The sequence below is a fragment of the Carassius gibelio genome, chromosome A6 (genome assembly GCF_023724105.1).
Source record: "Carassius gibelio isolate Cgi1373 ecotype wild population from Czech Republic chromosome A6, carGib1.2-hapl.c, whole genome shotgun sequence".
Lineage (NCBI taxonomy): Eukaryota > Metazoa > Chordata > Actinopteri > Cypriniformes > Cyprinidae > Carassius > Carassius gibelio.
In genome coordinates this window covers 15,127,647-15,152,464 of record NC_068376.1, presented here as the reverse complement: position 1 = coordinate 15,152,464, position 24,818 = coordinate 15,127,647, and the positions used below count along the sequence as shown (strand labels likewise).

The 24,818-nt window shown below is 37.1% G+C and overlaps 2 protein-coding genes and 1 pseudogene across 2 annotated transcripts in view; all 3 read left to right on the top strand.

Annotated features, from left to right (window-relative positions):
• The first annotated feature begins 5,994 nt into the window (after positions 1 to 5,994).
• LOC128015143 (TBC1 domain family member 24-like) lies at positions 5,995 to 9,010 on the top strand. Its single transcript, XM_052598824.1, has 6 exons — positions 5,995 to 7,007; positions 7,147 to 7,299; positions 7,843 to 7,906; positions 8,013 to 8,108; positions 8,239 to 8,431; positions 8,699 to 9,010. The coding sequence occupies exons 1-6, from the start codon at positions 6,010 to 6,012 to the stop codon at positions 8,869 to 8,871; spliced, it is 1,677 nt and encodes a 558-aa protein (XP_052454784.1). The 5' UTR covers positions 5,995 to 6,009; the 3' UTR covers positions 8,872 to 9,010.
• A 2,549-nt stretch (positions 9,011 to 11,559) lies between these two features.
• Positions 11,560 to 16,283, top strand: LOC128015105 (cilia- and flagella-associated protein 52-like; annotated as a pseudogene).
• Positions 16,284 to 17,661: 1,378 nt separating this feature from the next.
• Positions 17,662 to 24,818, top strand: part of LOC128015103 (ubiquitin carboxyl-terminal hydrolase 43-like) — a 24,623-nt gene continuing 17,466 nt past the window's right edge. The window contains exons 1-2 of the mRNA XM_052598798.1: positions 17,662 to 18,679; positions 23,755 to 23,956. Of these exons, the coding sequence (XP_052454758.1) occupies positions 18,086 to 18,679; positions 23,755 to 23,956 (796 nt within the window). The 5' untranslated portion in view covers positions 17,662 to 18,085. The remainder of the gene's footprint in view (positions 18,680 to 23,754; positions 23,957 to 24,818) is intronic.

The following is a 24,818-nucleotide window of genomic DNA, read 5'->3' as shown; positions in this document are numbered from 1 at the left end:
TCGGTTTGAGTTGAATTTTGTTATTCTATTAGAAGAAAAAGACAATATAGTCAGAAAACCTGAATTCGTAGGCAACCTGACGAAACCCTCCTGAAATCATTCATTAATTTTACCCGAATTTACCTGATCAATAACTCGTGAGCTAAACGTTTATTATTACACAGATATCATCTATTAATTATAGTAAGGTAGAAAACGAGCTACAACCTTATTTTCTTTCAAACAAGCCTTGCACTGGACACTGGAATATTCAATTACTTTGTTGTTAGAAAAAAAATAGTCAGTAACTTCACTTTTAAATTGTCTTTTTGCATAATGTTTATGATTTTTATTTAAAATATTTAATAACTTCACTGCACAGTCACCAAATTCAGTTCCCACATCACTGCTCTCCTGATGGCTATGGGCTACTACAACACTTGGAAAAATTTTATTGTATAATTTGTATGATTTTTCATTTAATTTTTTTTATTATGAAAAATTGTTGGGGGGGGGGGTACAATAACTTAACTTTTATGCAGTGTTCAATAATGAAAATAATTCTATTCAGTAGCATATAGGAAAAATATTCAATAATTTCAGTGTAATAAATTGTAGCTCATTACATTACAGTTAAAAAGAGGTATTGTTTGCGTAGTAACATTTAGCTCATGAATTATTGATCCAGGAAATTAAATTCTGTGAATATATGTTGTCGCCAACTTTACTGAACTGTTAACGTTCACTGAACTGTTTATTTTGGCTGCATTAATGGCACTAGTTCCAAACAAAACAAAACTGCACCAAAAAACACTGGTGTTTTATTCCTAAATTAATCCATTCTTAACAAAAAAAACTAATCGCTCTTTCATACATACAGTCACTTTTAGTTTGTTTGGGGTTTGAGGTTCATTCCTATATAAATCAGTTTGGCTGAGAGACTGAAATATTTCATTCATAAAGATGGTCCCTTGCCACCATCTAACAATGAAACCTATAGAGAGAGTTGTTGATTCAGTAGATCAGTAGTTGGATGATTCTTAGATAATTTTTAATGATAATTTTATTTTCATGAGACAGGCTATTAAAAGGTGCCAATTCCTTTAAGATTTATTTATCCAAAAGGCTAGTGATTATGTTAGACTTCTAATCATTTCAAACGATTTATATTAATAATAATTGATAACTTTTGTAAAGATTATCCTCTTTAATTTGAAAAAAATAAAATTAATTGGTGAAGAGGTGAGGCATTTCCCAAAAATCATAAAATATTTAATTATAAAAATGTTTATAAGTTAGCAAGAGAATTTCAAGGTACATAAATTATTAAGAATATTACAAAGTTTACTGCATGAAAATCTAATTCTACAAAAATAAACACTGGGAAATACAGTCTAAAGACTGCATACCAATTCACTTGTTCACTCTTAATAGTTAGACCAGTGCTGAAGGTTTCACAAAGCTCAATGCAGACAAACTTTTCCCACACCTCTCTGTAAAATTGGTCTTAGTTGACGTTAGTTTAAAGGATGGTCTTCTGAATGCCTATATGAGAATATGAATGATAATGTGTGTTGTCTTTACATTGTCTACATTAAAAAATATTGACAAAAGATTTTAATTATAATTTTGGAATTGCTGCATTTTATTATTAAAGCATTAATTATGTTTTTAACATTAAACTCTGTCAGAATGAACCCACCAAGCAACTGTCAGTCCTGTGATCCATGTCTTGTATTTTCTTCCCCGATGTGCCATCCATTACCTAGTTTCTCCTATGTTCATGGATTCCAGGTGTTCCCCATTTAGTTCAGAGTATACTAGCCCTGTGTTTTCCTATCTCCTATGTCCGATATTATACGTCTAACCCCAATGTTTGTTTCTGCCCAATCCATGTGTGTCTTTATTTTGATTTAATAAAGGGCTCCAGCCCCTGAGTCCACTCCAGCTCCGGAGTCCACTTCAGGGTGGGCTCCAGCCCGCGAGTCTGCTCTAGTGTCGGCTCCAGCTCCAGTCCAAGGTTATATGGATCCGTCCATAGAGGTTGGGATGAGTGGCGAGGCCTGGACCCCTGAACTGTCTCCAGGCATGGCTCCCTGAGTTGCCTGTTCTGCTATGGCTCCCTTAGTTCCCTACTCCACCATGCCCCACTGCTGCCTGCTCCTCCATGGCCTTCTGAACTTTCTGCTCCGCCATTGCCCCCGGAGTTCCCTACTCTATCATGCCCCCCTGAACTGCCATTTCTGCCAGTGCTTCCTAGTATGCCTGTTCCACCATGGCGCCCTGAACTGCCTGATCTGCCATGGGTCCCGGAACGGGTACTGCTCTGGAGGCCTACTGTCCCATATAAGCCTGTCCTGAGGGGCCCCAATGCGGTTGTTATTAACCCAAGGGCTGGGTAAAATATAGGAAAGAGCCCATCTTAGGTTAATTTTATCCTGCAAATCGGGTTGTCTATTTAACCCAGCATAATGGGTTGATTTAATTTATGATGGATTGGTTTTCGTGCCCGAGCTGGAGTCGTGTTCGGCCGCGACGGGGAACGGCTCACGGCTGGGACCGCCCCACTGCGTTTCACTCAAAGACAAAATATACTGCATCTGCCAACAGTTCTGAGGAAATATTTTAACATCCAAAGAATTTCTATTCTGTATCTTTATGAATAAAATAGTTTATTTTATGCAAAAGCATCAGACTTTTCCATCAGGCGAAAAGACTGCGACACTCGCTAAAATTGATTGATACCTCGCACCATGTTGCTCTGCATAAAATTGAACGATACACAGCACGATAACGATTTTATAGGTAATATAATATGTATACAAACTTGTATTTTACCGACGAATGCATCAATTCGATGGCGCTTAGAACTGCTCTAAGAGAAGTAAATCTACGCGAAACTCAACCGCTGGGTAGAATCTAAGTAATAAAAAAAACTACCCAAACATTGGGATTTTACATTTGACCTAGGAGCTGAGTAACACAAAAAATACCGTATTTTTTGCAGTATAAGGCGGACTTAAAAGCCTTTAATTTTCTCAACAAACGAAAACAGTTTATAAAATAGGCCATTCATTGAAGGTGCGCTTTATAATGATTGGTCGTGCCAGGTCAAATGAGCCAGCACCCATTCCTGCTGGGTCCCCCCAAAAAATAAATCTGAATGAATCTGTGCCTGCCAGGACCCCACTAGGAGACAACATATTGACAGGCATACTGTCTTGACATCTTTTTTTTTTTTCCTTCATTTGATTATTGTGGAGTTAGCTAACTGTGCAGTCACACCTAAAATAAAGCAGCACAATGTTTATAAGATAAACCTTAACCAGTGTGTTGACATGTAACATTCTAACAAAACGAGCAGGTTTAGCACCTCATTTAACCATTTTGTTTCACATCCAAACATATATGTGTCTGAATAAATAACAGTGTGTTGAAAACAGAACTGACTTTTAGAATTTCCTGGAAAAACAGGCATTAAAAAGTGTCTGGTATAAACATTCTGTGGCACTTCAAGAAGACAGATTTTCTCGGTTTCTAACCACAGAGGGGTTTATGTTAAATGAATTTCATTAAGAGGTGTTATAACAGTTTTGAGAACTCTTTGATTCTTGATTGACAAAGAATTTCTAATGCTTTTATTACCATATACTTTAGTCATATTTAGTCATACATTTGATCTTGTGACGATGTTATGCTTTTGGCTCCATAATAAGAATAAACGTAACACAAAAAAATGAAGTTGAATGCTTTTATAACATATATAAATATATGTGTGTGTGTGTGTGTGTGTGTGTGTGTGTGTGTGCAAGTGAGTTATATATCCTTAAACATTTTTACATAGTTAAGCATTGTCCAATAACTTCTTACATTTTAATAAATGGCACAGAAAAACTACAATATCTTTATTTGCTGTTTGATGTTGAATAGAATTGTTGTCCTGTTATATCATTGGTTTTTATTACAAGTGTTCAAGTGCTTATATTCTCAGGTGATTGCAAAAAAATAACAGAGGGCGTCTGAAATGTCCTACTGTGTATACTTGCACTACATCTACCTGGGCAGGGCACCTGACAGTTACATCATCTGAACAAAACCCAGCTGTCTCAGGGCATCACAAAGAGAACAACAAACCTACTGTGAACTTAACTTTGTAAGTCTCTTTGAAATGAGCAGTTGGGGCCATGCTCCAGGTTACTCCAAATATTGCATGTGCCCATTTTGGCTCTGCTAATGTGAATGTCCGGAACGTGGAGGATGGCGATAATTCACAGTATGCAGATCAGGCAAACTGTGGCAGAACCCGTTCCCGATCTCTTTACAGCTCTGAGGAGACAAAATACTCGACAGGAAACACTGACAAGGACAGAAGTCACATCAGACCACGTTCAAGATCATTCTATGTTTGTGACACTGATGATGCAGGAACGGCCGACGATGGGAAAAGAAACACTAAAGTCACTGGAAAGCTTCTGATCAAAAGTCCTAAAGGCAAATCAAGCAAATGGGCCAGAGAGGAACTTCCAGGTGCGTGAGTGAGATCTTTTCACCTTTTAAAAATGTCACCTTTAAGGTACTTGGACAGCATTGGTAAAATCATAAAAATACACAAATGCTTGTACAACACTTCTGAGGGCTCAATTTTAGCTACAATTAATAATTCATAATATTAAAATTAATAATAGTGATTTTAATAATCAGCAATTAATTAACCTAATCTTAAAATGCACTCTAATGCATATAATTTTCTGGCTGAAAATGATAAGCTCATACCTTGTAAAATGACTTTTAAAAGGAAAGATAATTATAATGATAAATTTAACTGCATTTACTGTAAATCGTTGTACACACATTTTAAATGGATATGTGAATAATAATTAAACAGACAAACCACCAATTAAACTAATCTTATAAAACTTGTATTTGTATAAACTTAAAGTGAATATAGTCATCAAAACGTACTACTACTGTGTACAGGATCACGTTACAACAGTGTTAGTAAATTATTAGTGTATTATTATAATTATCTTTCTTTCTTTCTATCTTTTAAATTTATGTTGAGTAACCTATATTCCAGAGCGATTTGCTCTCTTCCATCCTGTGAAGCGATTCTGTACATTCATGACAGAAGTCTATCCTTATATGTAATTTCTACACAGGTGTTATCACCTCAATTACATATAACTTCGTCATTTGAAAATATGGTTTAATTACCTAATATATGATTTTTTTTTTACTGTTAAAAGGCCTTTACAGTTCAAGTATTATCATTATTATTGGTAATATAGGTAATATACAGTAATGCAGAAGTTGTGGGTTCTAGTCACAGTTCTGGCAGGAATTATTGGTGGAGGTTGTGAATGACCAGTGCTCTCTTCCACCCTTAATACCATGACTGAGGTGAGACCCTTAAACAAGGCACTGAACCCCCAACTACTCCACAGGCACCGCAGCAAAAAAAGGCTGCTCTGCGTGTGTGTTCACGGTGTGTGTGTTCTCTACTGTGTGTGTGCACTTGGAAGGGTTAAATACAGAGCACAAATTACGAGTATGGGTCCCCACACTTGGCCACACGTCACTTCACTTCACTTTTATTATTACTTGTAGAAGTTGTATTTAGTTTAATATAAAAATAGCATGAATTAGTAGAAATGTACATTGAAATATCCAATATCAGCTGATACAGGCCAACAAAATCTCTAATATGAGTTGATAAGCTGATTCCACAAAGATGATATTTTTTTCTTTGTGTGAAGAAAATTTTAATAATCTTAATAACTTTTTTCCACCATAAAGAACCTTTAGTGCAAAGGAAAGTTTCTTCATGGAACCACAGATGCCAATAAAGAACCTTTATCTTTTAAGAGTGTAAGAGTGACAAATGTATTTATAATACAGGGTTTAACATCCTCTATGGTTTGGAACATAAGTTATATATCATTATTTTCATTCAAGTCATGCTTCAGTCATTATTTTTATTAATTGTTTTCCACATTTACAGGAAATAAAGAAAGTTTAAAGGGTGTATCTATGATGACCATTTCTAAGGTGGACAACTGGGAGATAAGCTCTTCTTCTGGGATGAAATACAGTCAGTATGTAGACTGGGAAAAGATCGACCCAGAAGCGGCCATCTGTTATAGGAAGATCCTCTCAAGTGATCATTATGAACTCAAAGCAATGGGCCGTACAGGATTCTGGTCCATGCCTCATACTCTCAGATCCAAGGCTTACCAGCACATCATCCACAGCATCGAGAGCACATCCACCTCCGCTGATGTGGACACCTACCATGGCTTAGTTGGGAAGATTTTTGGGGAATTTCAAACAAGCACGCACCCTTTCCCAAAGTTTATGGAGAATGGGGAAATTCCCAGATACTGCCTTAATAAAGCAGGTCTGAATGCAGTTAAAAGAATTCTCATTTGTATAAACCACCATTTTCCTGATGTCAGCTTCTGTCCCATTCTGTCCGCTCTGGTGTCGCTACTCTTACACTTCAGTGAGGATGAAGCACAGTGTTTCCACAGTATTAGTTCCCTGCTGTCCTACACAGACCCTTTAAAGCATTATATTGACCGGACTTTCCTCACTTCACATGCCTCATGCATGATCTTTGGCGACCTTGCCAATAAATACTGCAGGGGAATCTGGAAGCTAATAGCCAGCTCTCACCAGAACCTATTTGAGTTCTACTCTGACTGGATCATGTGGATCTTCGCAGATCTACCTTTCGCATACGCCATCAGAGTGCTGGATGTCTATCTAATGGAGGGCTACAAAGTTTTATACCGTGTAGCTCTTGCTCTACTCAGTCTTTACAAGGTCTCCATGTCTTCACGAGTTCCCCATGTCGATGACTTCAGACAGGACATGAAGAATTTTGTGCAGAATGTGGGACGGCACAGTACTATTGACTCTCTATTTCAGAGGGCTTTTAGTATACAGTTGCCCACACGCAAAGAGCTGACTTATCTCTTCAATGCCAACAAGGACGCACTAATTCATAAGGACATCCACAATAAGAGGTGAAGGTTTTGTGAAGTCATTTTTTTGTGCTCACTGTAATAAATAATTAGTTCTTTACAAAAATGTTCTGAATTCCTGTTATAACTGTATTTTTGATATCGACAAATCTGCAACAAATATCCTTTTTGTCCCCCTAAGCTCATTCCAAGATATGGGTTTCCGGGCCTTCAGCTCCTCTGTAGTGACTGAAACAGAGATGAGGGTGGTCTGGGCCTGGATTCCAGAGCGATTTGCTTTATTCAGTCCTGTGCAGCTATTCGCTACAAATGTTCATGGCAGAAGTCTCTCCTCGTAAGTTATATAATTCTACAGAGGCACAATTACATGAATAATACTAATATACAGTAACCTCGTCATTTAAAATATGAGTTAATTAGCTAAAATTGTTGTTTTGGTTAAACATACATATAGATAATAGCAATTATACTTATAAACAATTTTCAGCATCATTACTCCAGTCTTCAGTGTCACAAAATCCTTCAGAAATCATTCTAATATGCTGATTTGTGGCTCAAGAAACAGTTCTGATTATCATCACAGTTGAAAACAGATGTGCTGTTAATATTTTTGTGTAAACTATGATACGCTTTTTTCAGAATTCTTTGATAAAAATGACAACATTTATTAGAAATAGATTTTTGTAACAATGGAAATGTCTTTACTGTCACCCTTGCTGAGTAAAAGTATATTTTTTTTTTAAAGTATTTGCCCCAAACGTTTGAGCAGTGTACATGTTTAAAATATTGTGCTTCCTATTCAGAAATATCAAAAGTGAATAAAAGTATACGTATTATATAAATTGTATACTGTAGTATCTTTTTTTATCCCTCCTAGGTTTTATTCCAGAGTTGAGGGGCAAGATCCAACTGTTTTACTGTTGAAAACTGCAGATGAGGAGGTATGTATGCGTGCATTATTTTTATACAAAATCTTACAGAATATACTGAAATTGCAGGATTTTGTTACATTTTGATTTGCTTATGCTTGGCCTCATGGCAACACAGATTTGTGGGGCTTTCTTGTCCTCTGACTGGGCTCAGAAGAATTGTGATGAAAAGGGATTTAAGTTCTTTGGCACAGGAGAGTGTTTTGTTTTCACTGTGAGTAAGTCTACATTTCCCATATGATTCAATTGATTTGTTGAGCTTTAAATTGCATGCTATACTGTACGATAAATTATTTGAGGTACATAACAAATATACAAATAATTTAATCGAATCTAATTTTCAGCTTCGACCAGGAGTGGAACGGTATCAGCGTACAGTGCTGCAGATCTCTGGGATGTCTGACAAATGTTCTCTGATGAGCACTCATGTGGACAGACCCACTGGAGTCTCTCAGAATCAAAGGTGCAAGTTTGCATCATTCTGCACAGATCCAAACATCAAATTCATGGCAGGAGATGATGAGACACTTTTTATTGGTGAGCCGTATTTAATTTAGAAAAAAATCAGCATGTAATTCAGGGCTCAGTTATCCCCTATTGTTATTATAAACAACATGGCTGCCTCTCAGGCTAATATTTGCATGCCCTGAACACACATTTCACCTGCAAATGTGCTGGAACGCTGCCTACAGTATGTATCAACATTACTTGGAAAAACAGCCTCTTCCTTAATTTAGACTAAATGTTGTGTACAGGCTACACTCCTTTACTTACGGCTCTTCATTTGGGGTCTCTGTCCTGCAGGTGGTGATGGTGGGCACGCTCTGCATCTGCAGGCTGACCTGTCAGCTGGCTGTTCTGAACACTGTGATACGTTTGAGAGTCCACCTCTCTGCAGGGGATGCTTCAAGATCCAGTCTCTAGAGGTGTGGGGAATCCAGCACTCTTTATCTGTTCCATCGCTTCTTTCACAGTGAAGACTGTGGAGGAAATGTGTTCACTGTCCACATATATCGAGGGTCACACTGCCAAATATCATTAAGCATCGAGCCAAAGCTAAGGACATTAAAGCAGTTTTTTGACTGCTGTAGGACTACATTGTTGTGCTACTGCATTATGAACAGAAGAAAAACCTGTAGATTTAGTGTAGCTGTAGACTTATGTGATTAGATTATTTTAATGTTTGTACTCCTATTGTTGACTGTATTTCTGGAATAAATAAAGATTGTAAAGGAAGTATTCAAACAGCAGTTTATTGAATATTATTAAACAACATGAAAATAGAGAACTTTTACACCAGAGAAATGCGGGAGAAATTAAATCAGGGCGGTGGTAAATTAAGTGTACATCTAAAGCAATGTGTAAATATTTCAACGCAGTTTCCATGGGACAGCACCCACACAAAGCACCTGCCAAACACAGAGACAGACACACGGCTACGTTTGCAACAACATTTTTCACCAGAGGAAGAGATAAACGCTCAAAACGCTCATATACTGTATAGCATGATGCCTTCTATTTCTAGATGACAAAGACAAAGTTTACCAGTTCTACGACACTATGACAAAGGTTACCGGTACTTATCTGAACTAACGTCATGATCTCTGCCATTAGATATAAAGAAAATGGTGCTATTACAGACAGTAAAAAATATATGTGTCGTTATTGTGCACTTCTGCTCTTAGACTAGCTCCAGTGCTCATTGCTGCGATGCTAAATGATAGCATCTCACCAGGACACTTCACCAACTCTCCACTCATTCTCCTCGGACCATGCATTTAATTAGCTTGGGCGGACATCAGTTCTTGGCAATTCCTCATTTGCCCTCTCACGTCTGGCATGTTTGAAATTACATGGCTGTGGGCCATCATACATGTTGGCTCTTGCCACCTCTTCCTCATCCCAGTCAGTCGCCATAGTTCTGATGCTGCGTTCCAGGCTGGTTTTTGAGCTCGTAATCACTATTTCATACCTCAACTAATGACTTTGTAGCGTTCCAGGCAAGATACGCCAAACTTTGAGCGCAAGGAATTGTAGCTAGATTGTTGTGCATATTGGTCTTGGTGCATCTACAAATGCATTTAAAGTTAAGGTGATGAGTAGACTGAAGTTGGGCTCAGGTGGTTGCACTGTGGGATGTGTTTCCCATACATTTATTTATTTGTGAAGACTCGCCCTAATTTTAAAACTGATCGTTTTTCAAGAAGGCTTCGCTCAATAAACATGAGTAACATTAAGTCATGCACGTTTACTACTACTAACAATAATTCCTTATATTTATATGTTTAAATATCAAAACGAGGCACGGTTGTTTTTATATCACTATTTCTACCGTCTATACTGTCCATGTCCAGAAAGGTGAGAAAAACATCATCAAAGTAGTCCATGTGACATCAGAGGCTCAGTTAGAATTTTTTGAAGCATCGAAAATACATTTTGGTCCAAAAATAGCAAAAAACTACGACTTTATTCAGCATTGTCTTCTTTTCTGTGTCTGTTGTGAGAGAGAGTTCAAAACAAAGCTGTTTGTGATATCTGGTTCATGAACGAATCATTCGATGTTCTGAATTGTTTTAAACGGTTCGCGTCTCCAATACGAATTAATCCACAAATGACTTAAGCTGTTAACTTTTTTAATGTGGCTGACACTCCCTCTGAGTTCAAACAAACCATTATCCTGGAGTAATTAATTTACTCAAACAGTACACTGACTGAACTTTTCTTCAACCGGTTTATTGAATCGAACTGTCCGAAAGAACTACTGGTGATCCGAACACCGATGCAACCAGTTCTTGACTCATGAAGTCATTAAGATTTCACAAACTGCTTTGTTTTGAACTTTCTCTCAAAACATACACGGAAGAGAAGACAATGCTGAATAAAGTCGTAGTTTTTGCTATTTTTGGACCAAAATTCTAACTGACCCTCTGATGTCACATGGACTACTAGCTTTGATTATGTTTTTCTTACCTTTCTGGACATGGACAGTATACCGTGCACACACTTTCAATGGAGGGACTGAGAGCTCTTGGAATAAATCTAAAATATCTTAAACTGTGTTCTGAAGATAAACTGGTTTGGAATGACATGAGGGTGAGTTAATGACATAATTTAGATTTTTGGGTGAACTATCTTTTTAAGAGCATTAAAAATGTAGTAGGCTCCTTTCTTGTACTCAAGCACATTTTTTTATTACTTTTACTTGAGTAAAAGTAAAAAAGTATGAGATTTCTAATGTAATTAAGTATTAAATTGTATTTAATATTAAGCGTAGTGCCGTAAAAAGTATACTCTGCTTTTGAATGTTGGCAATTATAGTTTTTTAAAGAAAAACTACAGATACTTGAAAAGTACATTTACTTCAGAGTAAAAATAGGCAGTGCCTTCAAAAACAGTGCACTAGATAAGAATTGCTTTAGCCTGTATCACAACAAAAATATCCTGGGAAGACTTTTTATAACAGTTTATTTAAACAACTCATCAGATCGGACAGGACCAAATCGCTAAACCGTTCAAATGAATCGATTCAGTGAAATGAACTCTCCTACGCTACTAAGAAACAAATCCAAAAACACAGCTTCTGTTGCTTGAAAAAGTGTGTTTGGCTCCAGAAGCCACAAGCCTTTTCTTCTCATTTTAACTCTGAGTAGAAAGTGGTATAAAAAATGGCAGAAGACCCACAAGAAGTCCCTCAACTCGCATAAGAGGCTTTAATTGGTTTTAATAGTAAGGTAAACTGTGAACCTCACCGAATTTGTTTGTTTGCTCTATAAAATCAATACGGTACTCATGGTATTTGCTAATATGGATGTAATTCAATAGTACCACAGCATATGACGTTACATTGTTTATACAATGTTTTCTGGACTCAAAGTGCACCCAGACAAAAAAGAAAAATCAGATTTATCCTCTTGGGTGCACTGTTATTATCAAGAATGTGAGAAGTGGGAAACAAACTTTCCTCTATGGCCCCACAAACAATGTCTCTGGCATTTCTGTGTCCAAAAGTGGGCAATATTGCATCAGGAGAGGTCACATTCAAGGTGAGCTGGTGCAATAAAGTAAACAACGCTACTGACTCATAGATTAATATCACCACGTGCTTTATTATTACTGGAATACAGTGCTCCCTTATGAGACAACCATTTCTCACTACAGGCTGATGTTATTATCTGGGACTAAGAAGAAGGAGATTTATGAACATTTTGTGCTACATAAAACTTGGGTTGAAAATCTCAGCTTCTCCCCAAATGATAAGTATCTGGTATTTTTGAATGGACAGGATTGATGTCAGGTAAAGTTCTACTGCTGTGATACTGAGATGACATTTCCGATATTTCCCATATTGTGATATGACTTACCTCTAGTCTAAACAATGACTATATTTAACAATATCTATATTTATATAATATATTTTTATATTTATATTTTATTTTTAAATCAAACTCTTCAATATAAATTATTTACCTATATGTTCGCTTTGTGGTTTTAGTACCGTAGTGTGAACACTGAGAGTGAGGAAGCTATATGTGGCAGTCCTGCTTCAGAACAGAGTGCTTGCCACTGCCTCGCCATCAAATACACCAACCTGAATGATGAAAACTTTGTCTCTGCTGGGAAATAAGTCCAATTTTATGGTAATATCTTATGCAAGAAACATTTCATTTTTGATCTCAAAGTTTCATAGTATAATGATTCACACTTAATCTCACAATAATAAATACGAAGTCTCTTATATGCTCAAGTTTGCATTACAATACAGTAAATACAATAAAAGCTGCGAAAAGCGGTTGGAGGCCTTTTTGTGCATACAAAACTCTCCCTTGATTATAACAATTAATGGCAGAATCAATGTTTGAAAATCTGATATTTTCCACACAAATAATGCCCTGTAAATACCTGTCTTATATTTTCGGTGAAGAATCGAACATGCCTTTTGCACAATAGTGAAATCTATTAAATATTTATATAAAATAATACATGTACTGTATTTTGCAATCAGAAATAAGTAGATAAATATATACGACAAATATATGTAGTGTGTTTGAAATAAAGTGCTTTTCACTTTCTGCAAATGTTAATTCAGTACATTTTCATGGTGTTTTTTCAAGTGGAACTTTGCGTGTGTGGGAGCTTGATTTGCCCATCAGAAAGATCCGGCTTTTAAAATTCCAGAGGGAATTTCAAAATCATTTAGTGTGAATCAACCCTTATTTCCTCTTCTTCTATTTTTTTTTAATCTTTTGCTCTTTGTTTTCCTCCTTTGTTGTTTATTCTTTCTCTCTTCCTTCCTCTCATTCAGTGACTAATAATGGTTAACAAGTCATTTGTAATAGGAGTGTTCAGTTGGAGGGTGGGGTGACATCAGTGACCATACCAGTGTTGCAAAGGATGTGGTCTTCCCTTTGTGAGTGGTACAACTTCAGTGCTTTGTGAGCACCTTCCTTCTGCCACTTGAGGGAGACATAAGCTTTATATTGGAGTCCTTAGTAAAACCCTTCATCTATTTGTGCAAATCCTCTCCCTTCATCTCTTATTTACTCCTACACAGTAATATAAGAGCTCTTTGCCACCTGTTAACAGTATGATATATGAGTGTGGCATGCTGAATCCTAAATATATATTTATATATATATATATACTGTATATAACTTTATACTTAATATTAAATTATACTTTTTTCTATGAATTAAAATTTTCTAGTTCTTATAATTTATAATGCCCACAGTATGGGAGAGACTGCTATAATAGGAGCGAACAATGATTGCACGAGGATTGTCAGTGGAGGGGGCGGAGGACAGGTACAGCACATCAGATCCACATCAAAAACTCACTTTTGAGAGTTGTGCTGCTGGTTTAGAATAAACAGTATACATAACTGTACATAATCCCACTTATCAAATATGTCTTGATAAAAATATGGTTGTGAAATATTGATTTGAGATTAAATGTATTTATTTTTTGAGATTTTTTAAAAAAAAGTTTTGTATTGTATAAGTTTTGGGTCAGTTTTTTTTGTTTTTTTTGTAGAATGCAGAATAAATGTATGCCTAGACATCTCATTGTGTCTGGGAGATATTCCAGAAATCATATCGGCTCATTGAAATCATGAAGGAGCACAAAGCCGCAGTTACCTGCATTAAAATCAAGAGTGTTGACAAGGAGTGTGTGACGGCCAGCTCTGATGGAGCTTGCATCATCTGGGACCTGGTGTAAGTTTGAAGAGCATCAAATCATAAATATTTAATGCAGACATACTGAGTGAAAGGTCTTGCCCACAAGTTATTCCACTGTGCCCAATCTTGTCATGTGTTAAAGAGTGAAATCAACCACCCTCACATGAACCAAACATGCAAAGTGCAGATTTGCTTTGTGAAAAACATTTGGTTTGATGTAACCTTTAACCAGATCTGCCTGTGTTCTTCTCATTTCCCATCCACGAGGTTTCTGAGGAATCAAATGGTGTTGTCCAACACACTTTTCATTGTTGTATGTTACCACCCTGAGGATCATCACCAGTGGCACTGACAGAAAGGTACAAAGCTAGACAGATCTAGACTGATGTACTGGCATGTGTTTGAGAGAAATGTGGCTAGAAGGAAAGAGTGACAGATAGGTGAGAGAGTAGACAGAAAAAAAATCAGAGATAGATACTGTGTACAGAACAACAAGCTGACAGAAAACTCTCTCAGTCTGTGGATGTAGTGGAATCTGATCATTTTACTTCGTGCCAAATAGTCCATCTGCTATTCTTAGGGAACAGCATTGGTGCCCATATTAAAGACCACAGTTTATTAGCATACGTGTACTAAACACCACAAGGAAGAAGAGGAAAGAATGAAGAAAGAATTCTACTATCTGTAGAAAAGAGTAAAGATTTTAGAGCATGGAGCTGTTCTGTTTTATTTCAAGACCTTATGTTTTTGGCAAGTAGCACAATTTATTCTCAACAATGCTAATAAAGGACAGTGTGCAACATTTTGAATAAAGGATTGCTGCAGTTGGACAATGAACAAACCTGTTTGGTTTATATGTACCATCTAATAACAGTAATTGATACTCCAGACTGTAGAAAAATAAACACAAATGTGAGTCCATTGTTGTCCAGGAAAAGCAGCTAAATCCAGCACCGTAGGTACAGTACTTGAAAGGACACAATGCTGGGGTCATGCCGGATACCCAGTGCTGGCGCAAAGCCTGCTGGGAAAAATCCATCTCAATGAGGCGTTCCAGACCTGCTCTGTCTGCTGTTCTAACAGTGCTCAAAACGTATTAGATTTACTCTGTCATACAGTAAATCATTACTCTTTTTTTCTTTTCTTTTTTTCTTTTGTTTTCAGCACAGTATCATAAGTATGAGGTTTGATACATTCTGACTTTAACGAATAAAAATAATTTCTTTTTTTTTTTTTTTTTTTTTTTTAATGAATAATCCAATTATCAAAAAAGGGAAATCCATGTCACAACAGTGAACATCTCAATTACTGCTGAAATGCAATTAGTGGTCACCAGGAATTAGATTTATGTAATATCTGTTGTACACAGGTTCAGATGCCACAACCCAAGAGCAAAAACTACTGAAGGCTTAGAGCCATTTGTTTTTTCTTCTGTTGCACTATAAAAAATTGCATCTTGATATTTCTGTTGTGATTACATCAGTTCTTTGATGTAATGACCTGAGTGCATGAATTACATTGTCTTATTCTTCATCATTCTAAGTGTTGCCGTCTTATCAGAATTGGCATCCTTCTTAGACCAGAATAGGACTTTTGAAATGCAATCTTTACTGTTGAACAGATTGGCTACTCGGTGGTTTGTGATGGTCCTTGTCTGGAGCTATAAATGGCATGCACATTTCTGAGGATGGAAAATATTTTGTGACTGACAGGTACCTTCAGTAATCTTCACATAGAGTTAATTCACAAAGTCGTCATTCTGTCATATGGTGGATGTAACAGAAACAACAGGTGGCACGATATAAAAAAGAAGTGTTTATAACAGTGCCGAAAAGTATAATTCGTGAAATAGTTGGATAAATGTCTGCTCACCAGGTCTAAATAAACACTTCCAGAATTAAAACTGATTCCAGCAGTTATTTTTTATTTAGAGTTTCACAGCTGATGAGGTGCTAATCCAACATTTCTGCTTTTAGTGCTAATTCATGTCCCTTTCTGCATTTATAATGCTAAACATCAAATCTCTCTTTCAGGTGGAGACGACAAGTTACCGAAGCTCTGGGACTATTCTGATGGAGAAGTGACCCATGTTGGCATCGGGCACAGTGGAAGCATCACAAATGAGAGGAATTGTCACAACAGCAGATATACGTATTTTCAGCACCATTGCCGATGGAGCTATCCTACGGTGAAGATACCCACAAACCTCATAAGAACCCTAATCAGTGATAATGCAGTTCAGATATACATTTTTTTTTTTTTTAATAAATACATTTACATTTGTCCTTTTTTTAGGTTTAAGAAGCCACAAAAATGATGTTACAATGTCTGTGAAAATACATTTACAGTGTATGGCCCTTTGGATTTATTTAGTATATTTTAAAATATAATATTCCAAACTACAGGAAAATCCCAAGACACATGGTTACCTTTCATTTCTTTTTCTTGCAAATAATTATATTGAAAATTAAGTTCTGAAATCTTGCAAGAATTAAAGGTACCATCAAACAGTCCAATTCCAGTCATTTCATTGAAATAAATCAGCCTAGAGCCCCAGTTTCTGAGGACTTTTTGTCAACTGCACTGTCAGCTAATACTGTAGATCACCTGAGAATCTCCAGAGAGCTGGCGGTGGAGGTTTGGAGAAGTACAGAACGGTGTGTGAACCCAGCATCTGGATGTGCCTGTCCCATATTTCCTCTCACCAAAGAGGAACAAACTCAATAATGAATATTTTAACCCCTAACACTAAGGATCTTTGGACATCTTGGCCTACACCACAGATGACAAAGAGCAGACAATCCGATGACCTTGTTTTTCTTTGATTTAAAGATATACAGTAACAAAGACAGTGGGCTATCCATTCAAAATTGATCTCAGTAGTCATAAACTGTGTGTGTGAAATGGTGTGTGGTGAAAAAAGATACCTATCAGAGGATAAACCTGCACAGGTTGTCTGAAAAGACAAGCAATATTGAAGAGTCTCATGTTGGTATTATACAGGTAAAACTAAGTCTGTAAAAATTTGTGCTGAGTTTTCTCTTTGTTGTTTATCTGGTCTCATTCTTCCTTGCTTTATATGCGCATAATGGGTCTGTAGTTAAAAATACAGCACACAACAGTAGATGGCACAGTTGTACAGAACCTCAGGATATTTATCATGTAATCTACACTTACACTAGCTCCCCACGGTAGTGAAAATGTGTGTTAAAATAAGAAACTTAGATTTTTTTTTTTAGATTTCTTTTTTTTTTTTTGGCATATTTTATGTCTTTAATTCATTTGAAGTTATCTTTAGGTCACATAAGGGTCACTGAACAGAGTCAATAATATATAGATTAAATGTTTACAGGAATATTCCAATAGCTTTATAAAATCTTTTAAAGAAGGCTTTATCTGAATGAAGACGTTAATTAGAAAATAATGACGCAAAAGCGATATTTAAATACATAAAATATGCAATGTTTGTTTGTGTTTGGAGGGAAATTATTGGTGAGCATGGCGTCGCAATGTAGGTATAGCTACAGGTGTAGACAAACTTCATTTCTCCCAATACATGTTCAAAGTAAACCAGGCTAATAAGATTCATAGTGGGAGGGTAGAAAGCCGTGTATCTACCATTCAGAAGCATATACTCCAGCCAGAAGCCAGAGAAAGAGGGAGCGGGCGAAAAACGGCCAGTAATTGTGATGCACACACGAGTACGTGTGTAGGTGTGGTGTGGAGAACAAGAGTTGTGTCTGAGGAGCGGAGTTAAGACTGGTGTAATTCCAGGAGCGTATAGAGCGTCATGGATAAAGCGAAACTAGCGCAGCTGAGATCAGCGATAGGGAATGTCGGGGACGCGTTAGTCATCACGAGCCTCTGCGCCGACACCGGTGCCTTTACAGTCTGTTTTCCGTCGTCGTGATGGTTTAGTGATGTAGATTTTCGACGCACAGGCGGGAGCGCCGTGTCTTCACACCATAGTGCACTTGTTTCTCTTTTCTCGTTTGGGTGAAAAAACAGACTAGACATGGATACGCCGAGGGAAACCAGGAAACAAACAATCAAAGCCAAGTCGGCCAAGCGCAAGAATAAGACGCACAAGTCCCGAAAGCTGTTCAGAAGGAAATCGTTAAAATCGCTTGGAAATTTTATGAGCAGGATTGTCAAAACTTTGGGCACTTTGGCAAACTTGGGGGACGCGGACCAGCCGGACGCGGTTGTGGAGGATGATGATGGTGGATTTGGAGCCACTCTGAGCGCCCACAACTCTGGGACTTACAGAGAGAACTCGGCGAGGAAGACCGCAGCGCCCTCATCTTCTTATGGATCCGTCAAAGAAAGACTGTCCTGGTGCTACGGCGAGAAAACCCCGGGAGTTCAGGGTCTGAAGAATCATGGAAACACCTGTTTCATGAACGCCGTGGTGCAGTGCTTGAGTAACACGGAACTTCTGGCCGAGTATTTGGGTCTGGAGCAGTATAAATGTGAATTAAATGAGCTGAGGATCAACGGTATGATGAAGAATGAGGAGGTCAGAGGGGAGGTGACGGAGAAGCTGGCATCGCTGGTCAGGGCGCTATGGACTCTCGATTACACGCCTCAGCTGTCGGTGGAATTCAAGGTGAGTTTCGATTTGATCAGTTTACATAACACGAATTTAAGCAAGTGTAGATAGCCTAACCTCTTTGAAACAACATTTGCTTTTTTTCAGTATAGATTAGAATCGTTTTATTTGACTTAAACTGAAGCTATAATCAACAGGTAGATTTGACAGAAAGATTTAGAGAATCAGATAAACGAGTATGTAAAACGATCCGAGTTAAATTAGCTATTTTGACTCGGGTCTTATGAATCCGGTTCAAGCTGTCTGTAAACGATCCGTTCATTGATTGAACTGGATTGTTTCCGAATCGGGATTATTGAACCTATGACGCGTTCGGTCTTGTCCAGTTCACACTGTGTGTTCACTGGCTAGCTAGCACAGTGACGGAAATAACTAGACTTCCTCATCACTAATTCAAAAGTCTACAGTCCAGTAGGCTATTTGGTGGAAGTGGGAGGGGCTTAGAGTAGGAGGCGACAGGTGAATCACCTGTCAACAACTCGACCAACTGGTTTTGCAAGATTGCAGAATGTTTTTAATTGTCAAAAGGAGTTATGTTAGAAAAAGGGTAGGCTCATTTGTTTGTGTTTTATTTTCACAATAATGCAAACAGATTTTCTTGTTGCATACTGACAATGCTACTTTTAAACATTATGCATTTTAAAACAAACAGATTAACAGTATAAGAATTCTTAAATCCATCATAGATTGCTCACAGCTATTTAGTTGTGTGCATTTGCCTTGAAGGAACAGTATCTACAGTCTTGTAACTCAATGCTTGTGCAGAGAGAGAGAGATAGAGAGAGAGAAGGAGCGCTAGACATCAGTCCACATTCTTAACAGACTTTGCCCCTGGTGTTCCCATTCATTCAGATCTACCCTGTGCACTGAGGACAGTTTCAATGGTCTATAGACCTCATTAGCTTACAGTATCAAATGCATAAAAAAACTCTTAAAATCCTGCCTCTCCCAGAATTTCACTGTATATGTACTTCTGAAGCAATTAGTGTGTAACATTATTTCAGAATCTGTGAACATTTCTTCAGTGTATTTAATGACAAATTGAAAAGTCTGTCTTTGTTTGGGTGTGTGTGTGCTCTTGTTTTTGTGACATATTAGGACACAACTCTGTATAATAACATGGGTATGACACAGGTATTACAAATAGAGGGTGACTTATGAGGACATAACCCATGTCCCCATTTTTCAAAATGCTTATAAATCATACAGAATGAGTTTTTTTCTTTTTTTGAGAAAGTAAAAATGCACAAAGTTTCCTGTGAGGGTTAGGGTTAGATGTAAGGTTGGTGAAGGGCCATAGAATATACAGTTTGTACAGTATAAAAACCATTACGCCTATGGGATGTCCCCACTTGTGTGTGTGTGTACAGGTGTCTGATAACTCTCCCATTTCCATGCATTCCTCTTAACTTCTCAACAACACCTTTTTCAATCTGAATATATATTATAACCTATATAATTTGAGTTCCTCTGTCATAATTAATAGCATTTGCATATAGAAACAGATTGCATTATGATATAACAATATTAATAGTTGTATTAATAATAATTCATCAAATGCAGTGCTTGTCTTGCTTACAGGGTCTGGTATTGAATACAGTAAAGACATGAATCTAGAGGCCACAGTGGATATTTAGTCGCTGAGGGTCAGGGGGGAATTGAATAATACAGTGTCTGGAGATCAGCAGAAATGAGTGGCTGTCCTCCATATGGAGAAACAAGACAGACTTGACTTTTATCTGTCTTTCTGTTTTCCTGCTCTCTGATTTTCCTTCCTTCCTGTTTGCCACTAAATCGGGGCATCAATCTCAACACCCTCTCATGGCAATTTGTAACTATTTGACATTTTGGGGAATGGATGGCTAATTAGTATGAATTTGTCTCATTCATATGTTTTTGTACGAGATGATTTCGCACAACTGGAAGTTTATGACTGGACCTTCATGCTTATTATTTTCAAAAAAATGTTTTGTTTCTGTACAATTTTTTACGAAAACATTAATCTCTTGATCTCTTGCAAATAAAAAATAAACAAAGTGCAAAATTAGCTTTATGCTTTATGAAAAATAAACCAAATTAAAACTTATATTAAATATAGAGCCTACATTACAAATTTGCAACTTTTTAGTATTAAAAATACCTTTGTAGTATTAATTATGCTCAAAAGTTTACAGCTTTAATATGTCTACCTTATTGCTTTTAGCAACAAATTGGAAAAACTAAGTGGGAAAAATTAAATGGCTCTGGGACAGTGATGGGGGTTATTAAATGAATGACAAATTAAGACAAAAAGTTAATGTGTCCTGATGTACTGTAAGTAAAATTTAAAACGTTGAATATTTCAAACTAAGAAACTATATGGACAACATATTTTTTCTTGCTTTTCACCATGTTTTAACTTTTTATTTTTACCCTCAAATCATCCCACAGCTCAGATTGGATTCCCCTGTGAGCCCTATTCAGCCCACTGGCTATGCCTTTGACACCTCTGGTCTAAATGGAAAAAGCTAGTCGAATCTAAAATGAAAAGAAGAATGTAGTAAAGGCACATTCCTGTCTGGTAAGCCTAAGAATAGGAGAGAAACTCTGCTAGCAGTGCTGATTCGGAGGTTATGTAATGCCTTCATTCATCATGTTGCTTAGTGAATTGGCAATGGAACTAAGACAGGTCTTATTAACCTGCTAGACTTGTTTGTCATTCTTGTGTAAGAGAAGGGAGAGGTTTGTCCTCAGAAGGAAGTGAATGGAGACCAATCATTTATGCCTAAACTAAACCTCACACAAATTATATTAGCCGCTGTTTGACCTTTGGACCTTACAATTTACAAGTCTCTGTGCCGTTATGTTTAGCGACTTATATGATATTCAAACAGTCTGTTGCAGTATGAAAGGGTTAATTGTTGATCCATCACTTGCTTGCGACTAGTTGTGAGGAAGAAAGTCTAACTTGGTTGAATTGAAATCTGTTAAGAGATGAGTTTCAACTGAACTCAGTTTTCTAAATATCCGTATCCCCCAGGGTACGTCTCTTACCTACAGGGTGTACCTGTTAACCTACAGTGGCTGTTTATACATGTAAAATAAAATACAGCCTGATGTTCCTGTTGTTGTTTGCATTTCAGCTCAGTAGAATTATCAGTTTACAGCCTGCAGTCCTGGTCAAACAATCATTAATAGGTGTAAATGTCACAAAGCTGCTGTAAGAGGACATCTCTGGAACTTTGGACTTGTTTTACTCATGCAGACATCATTTGAATTGATAAAGAGTACCTACCTGTTCTGCAGGTGAGCTGTTGAGACTGAAATAACATCCAGAATGAAACACTGTGAACCTTAAAGAAAAAGGACACCCCAAAATAAAAATGCTGTTGTCTTTTACTCACCCTCATGTCATTCCCAACTGATATGACTATATGACCTTGTTCTGAGAAATGTCTCAGTGTTTTTGATTTTGTTGTCCATACAGTGGTAGTCAATAGGAACCAAAACATTCTTCAGAATATTATATTTTGTGTTCTGTAGAGGAAATGGATTCATACAGGTCTGGAACAACATAGGGGTGAGTAAATAATGACAAAAATGTTCGTTTTTTTCTCTTTTAAGTCATTGAGTTGAGAACCAGAACGGGCAGATTTGTTAATGAATCATTCAGACCAGTTATAACTTCACTGAAATTATTCATATTGTAAGCATGACTTGTTCACGAATTGGAGAACACTGTACTTCTCTCAATTACAGCTGATTTCTAACACAAGGTTTTGTATGGCTTTGGAAGACTTAGAATAAGTTGTGTGAACCACTTTTATGGTGATTTCCATGAATTATAATTGCACTACAAAAAAGAGCAACCATATTTAAAGATTGACATGAGGATGAATAAATGAAGACTGAATATTCTTTTTGGGGGGCACTATTCTTTTGATACAGTTGAGTAAGCATCATAACAATGATAAATGTTGTTCATTTTGTAAATAATTTTGAACTGGTTAATGTAATACTGAAACCATATAAAAGGACAGATAAATATTTATTTTGTGTGTGTTTCTTAAGAGAAGAAATTTGCAAATTGAGGTGCTATTAGAGTAGCAGTGCAGAATGTTAATTACTGAGCAACCCATATATTTCTGGTCTTATTGAAGCTTTGTGATTCCCAAAATCCGCTTCTATCCCAGATCAATCCCAATATGATTAGCAGATAAGGAGATTATTATGATCTGATTATGGCATTATGCTAATGTACTCTGAATTCTTTTCATTCAAATGATTCTTGTTGTCTGTCTTTGTTCAAAGTCACACAAGATATTTTATAAATGTTAGTTTTTAGGCCTGAATTAATTAACTACAAATCAAGTTAAAACTGTGACCTTTTAAGGTGGAAGAAAGTTCTCTTCAAGTTAATTTATGGAGTCATAAACAGCTGAGAAGGTTTTTGTTTTTAAACTTAAAATATAACAGGACCTGTAATCAAACTGCAAATTAAGTAATACCTCACCTGTATGTTTTCAGAATATTGGTGATATATTATTAATTCAAGAGTTAAGAGCCCTTTAAAACCAAAATATATTAATAGGAATACATAGTTATATATATTATAATAAATGTTTTGTGACTATGAAGCTCTGTTGACACCTGGTAAAAGATGTTTACGATTGCAAGTGGATGACACTAAATACAGGTGTAAACACATTGTGAAAGGTTTTGAGCTTTGTCCACTTTCGATGACTTCGATGTAGTGTTTGACTCAAGTGGGTCACATGGGTCATTCGTCTGGGCCGATGGAAGGATATATGCTATGTACATTTACTATCATTCATTCTTTATATTTACACAATGTACAGTGGCCCACTGGGAAAACTCCCGGTGCTCCAGATGGCTAATCCGCCACTGCTTGATTCTTATTGGTTGAGTAGTGTTTCAGGAGTGTGTTATGGCAGTGTATCAGAACAGCTGTGGTAATCTGGTAATGTGAGGAGAATAAACTATATTTTTATGATTGCAGTTTTCATGTGAGTTGTTTTAAAACTGTATCCAGATCAACATCTGTCTGACACCATGTCCCGCTCCTTCCCTAGAGTGTTGTGTCCAAGTATGGCTCTCAGTTCAAGGGGAATGCTCAACACGATGCTTTGGAGTTCCTTCTGTGGCTCCTGGACCATGTGCATGAGGATGCCAGCCTCTCCACAAACAACAACCATAGCAGCAAAACCAAATCATCTAGCCAGGTAACACAGCTTCAGTCCTTCTTCACACTCTTAAAATGTATTCAAAAAGTCTAACAGCCATACAGTATAGTATGTGGGAAAACAGTAAGGCAAAAGAGTGTCTTAATGTCTAACTTCACAGTAATTAGAAACAATAGACCAAAAGTACCTGGATGACCTACTATTTCCCCTGAGATCAACAATTATTTATTTCAAATCAACAATATATTATTTCATGTTGCCACTGGAGAGGAGTTGGGAAAGCCATTTAATTAAATTCTAAGTGCGAAATAATTGCAATGCTCATGCAAAGCTACAGACTTGGTGTCGCTATAGAGTTAGAAGCAGTGAATGTGATGTACAGGTTACATAGAATTAAGTGTGCCAAATAAGTCGCTGTAGACATTGAATAATGGTTGCAGACAAAAAGCTTAACTCCAGAGTCAACACAAATGTAATGACTAGATTACATTTGATTAGCTTACCCGTCAAGAATAAATTCTGCAAACTCATCAAGTCCAGTCTATAGGTATGTACAAACATATATGTGGTGTAGTCCAACTTGCTGCTGAACAAACATCTTGAACAGAAACTCCCCTGAGTAAGGCCCACTATGTAGTCATACCCTTTGTGGAGTGGGCTCTCAAGACCTTAGGCGGTTAAAGACCCTTTCAAACATAAGCTAAATCTATATCCTCTATGATCCAATGACACAGCTGTTGAGGATAGAAAACAGCTTGTCTTTTTGAGGAATAGCCCAAGACCCAAAAAGCTGGACAGTCCTGAAAGTCCATGAGCCTTCTGCTCCCCTGGAGAAGTTTGAGTAGATGGGCATCAATGCGCTGAGTCAACTACTTTAGGCAAAAAAGCAGGGTTAGGGTGAAAGTAAATCTTAATGAGCCCTCAAACAAACTGCAAACAAGACGTGTTATAAG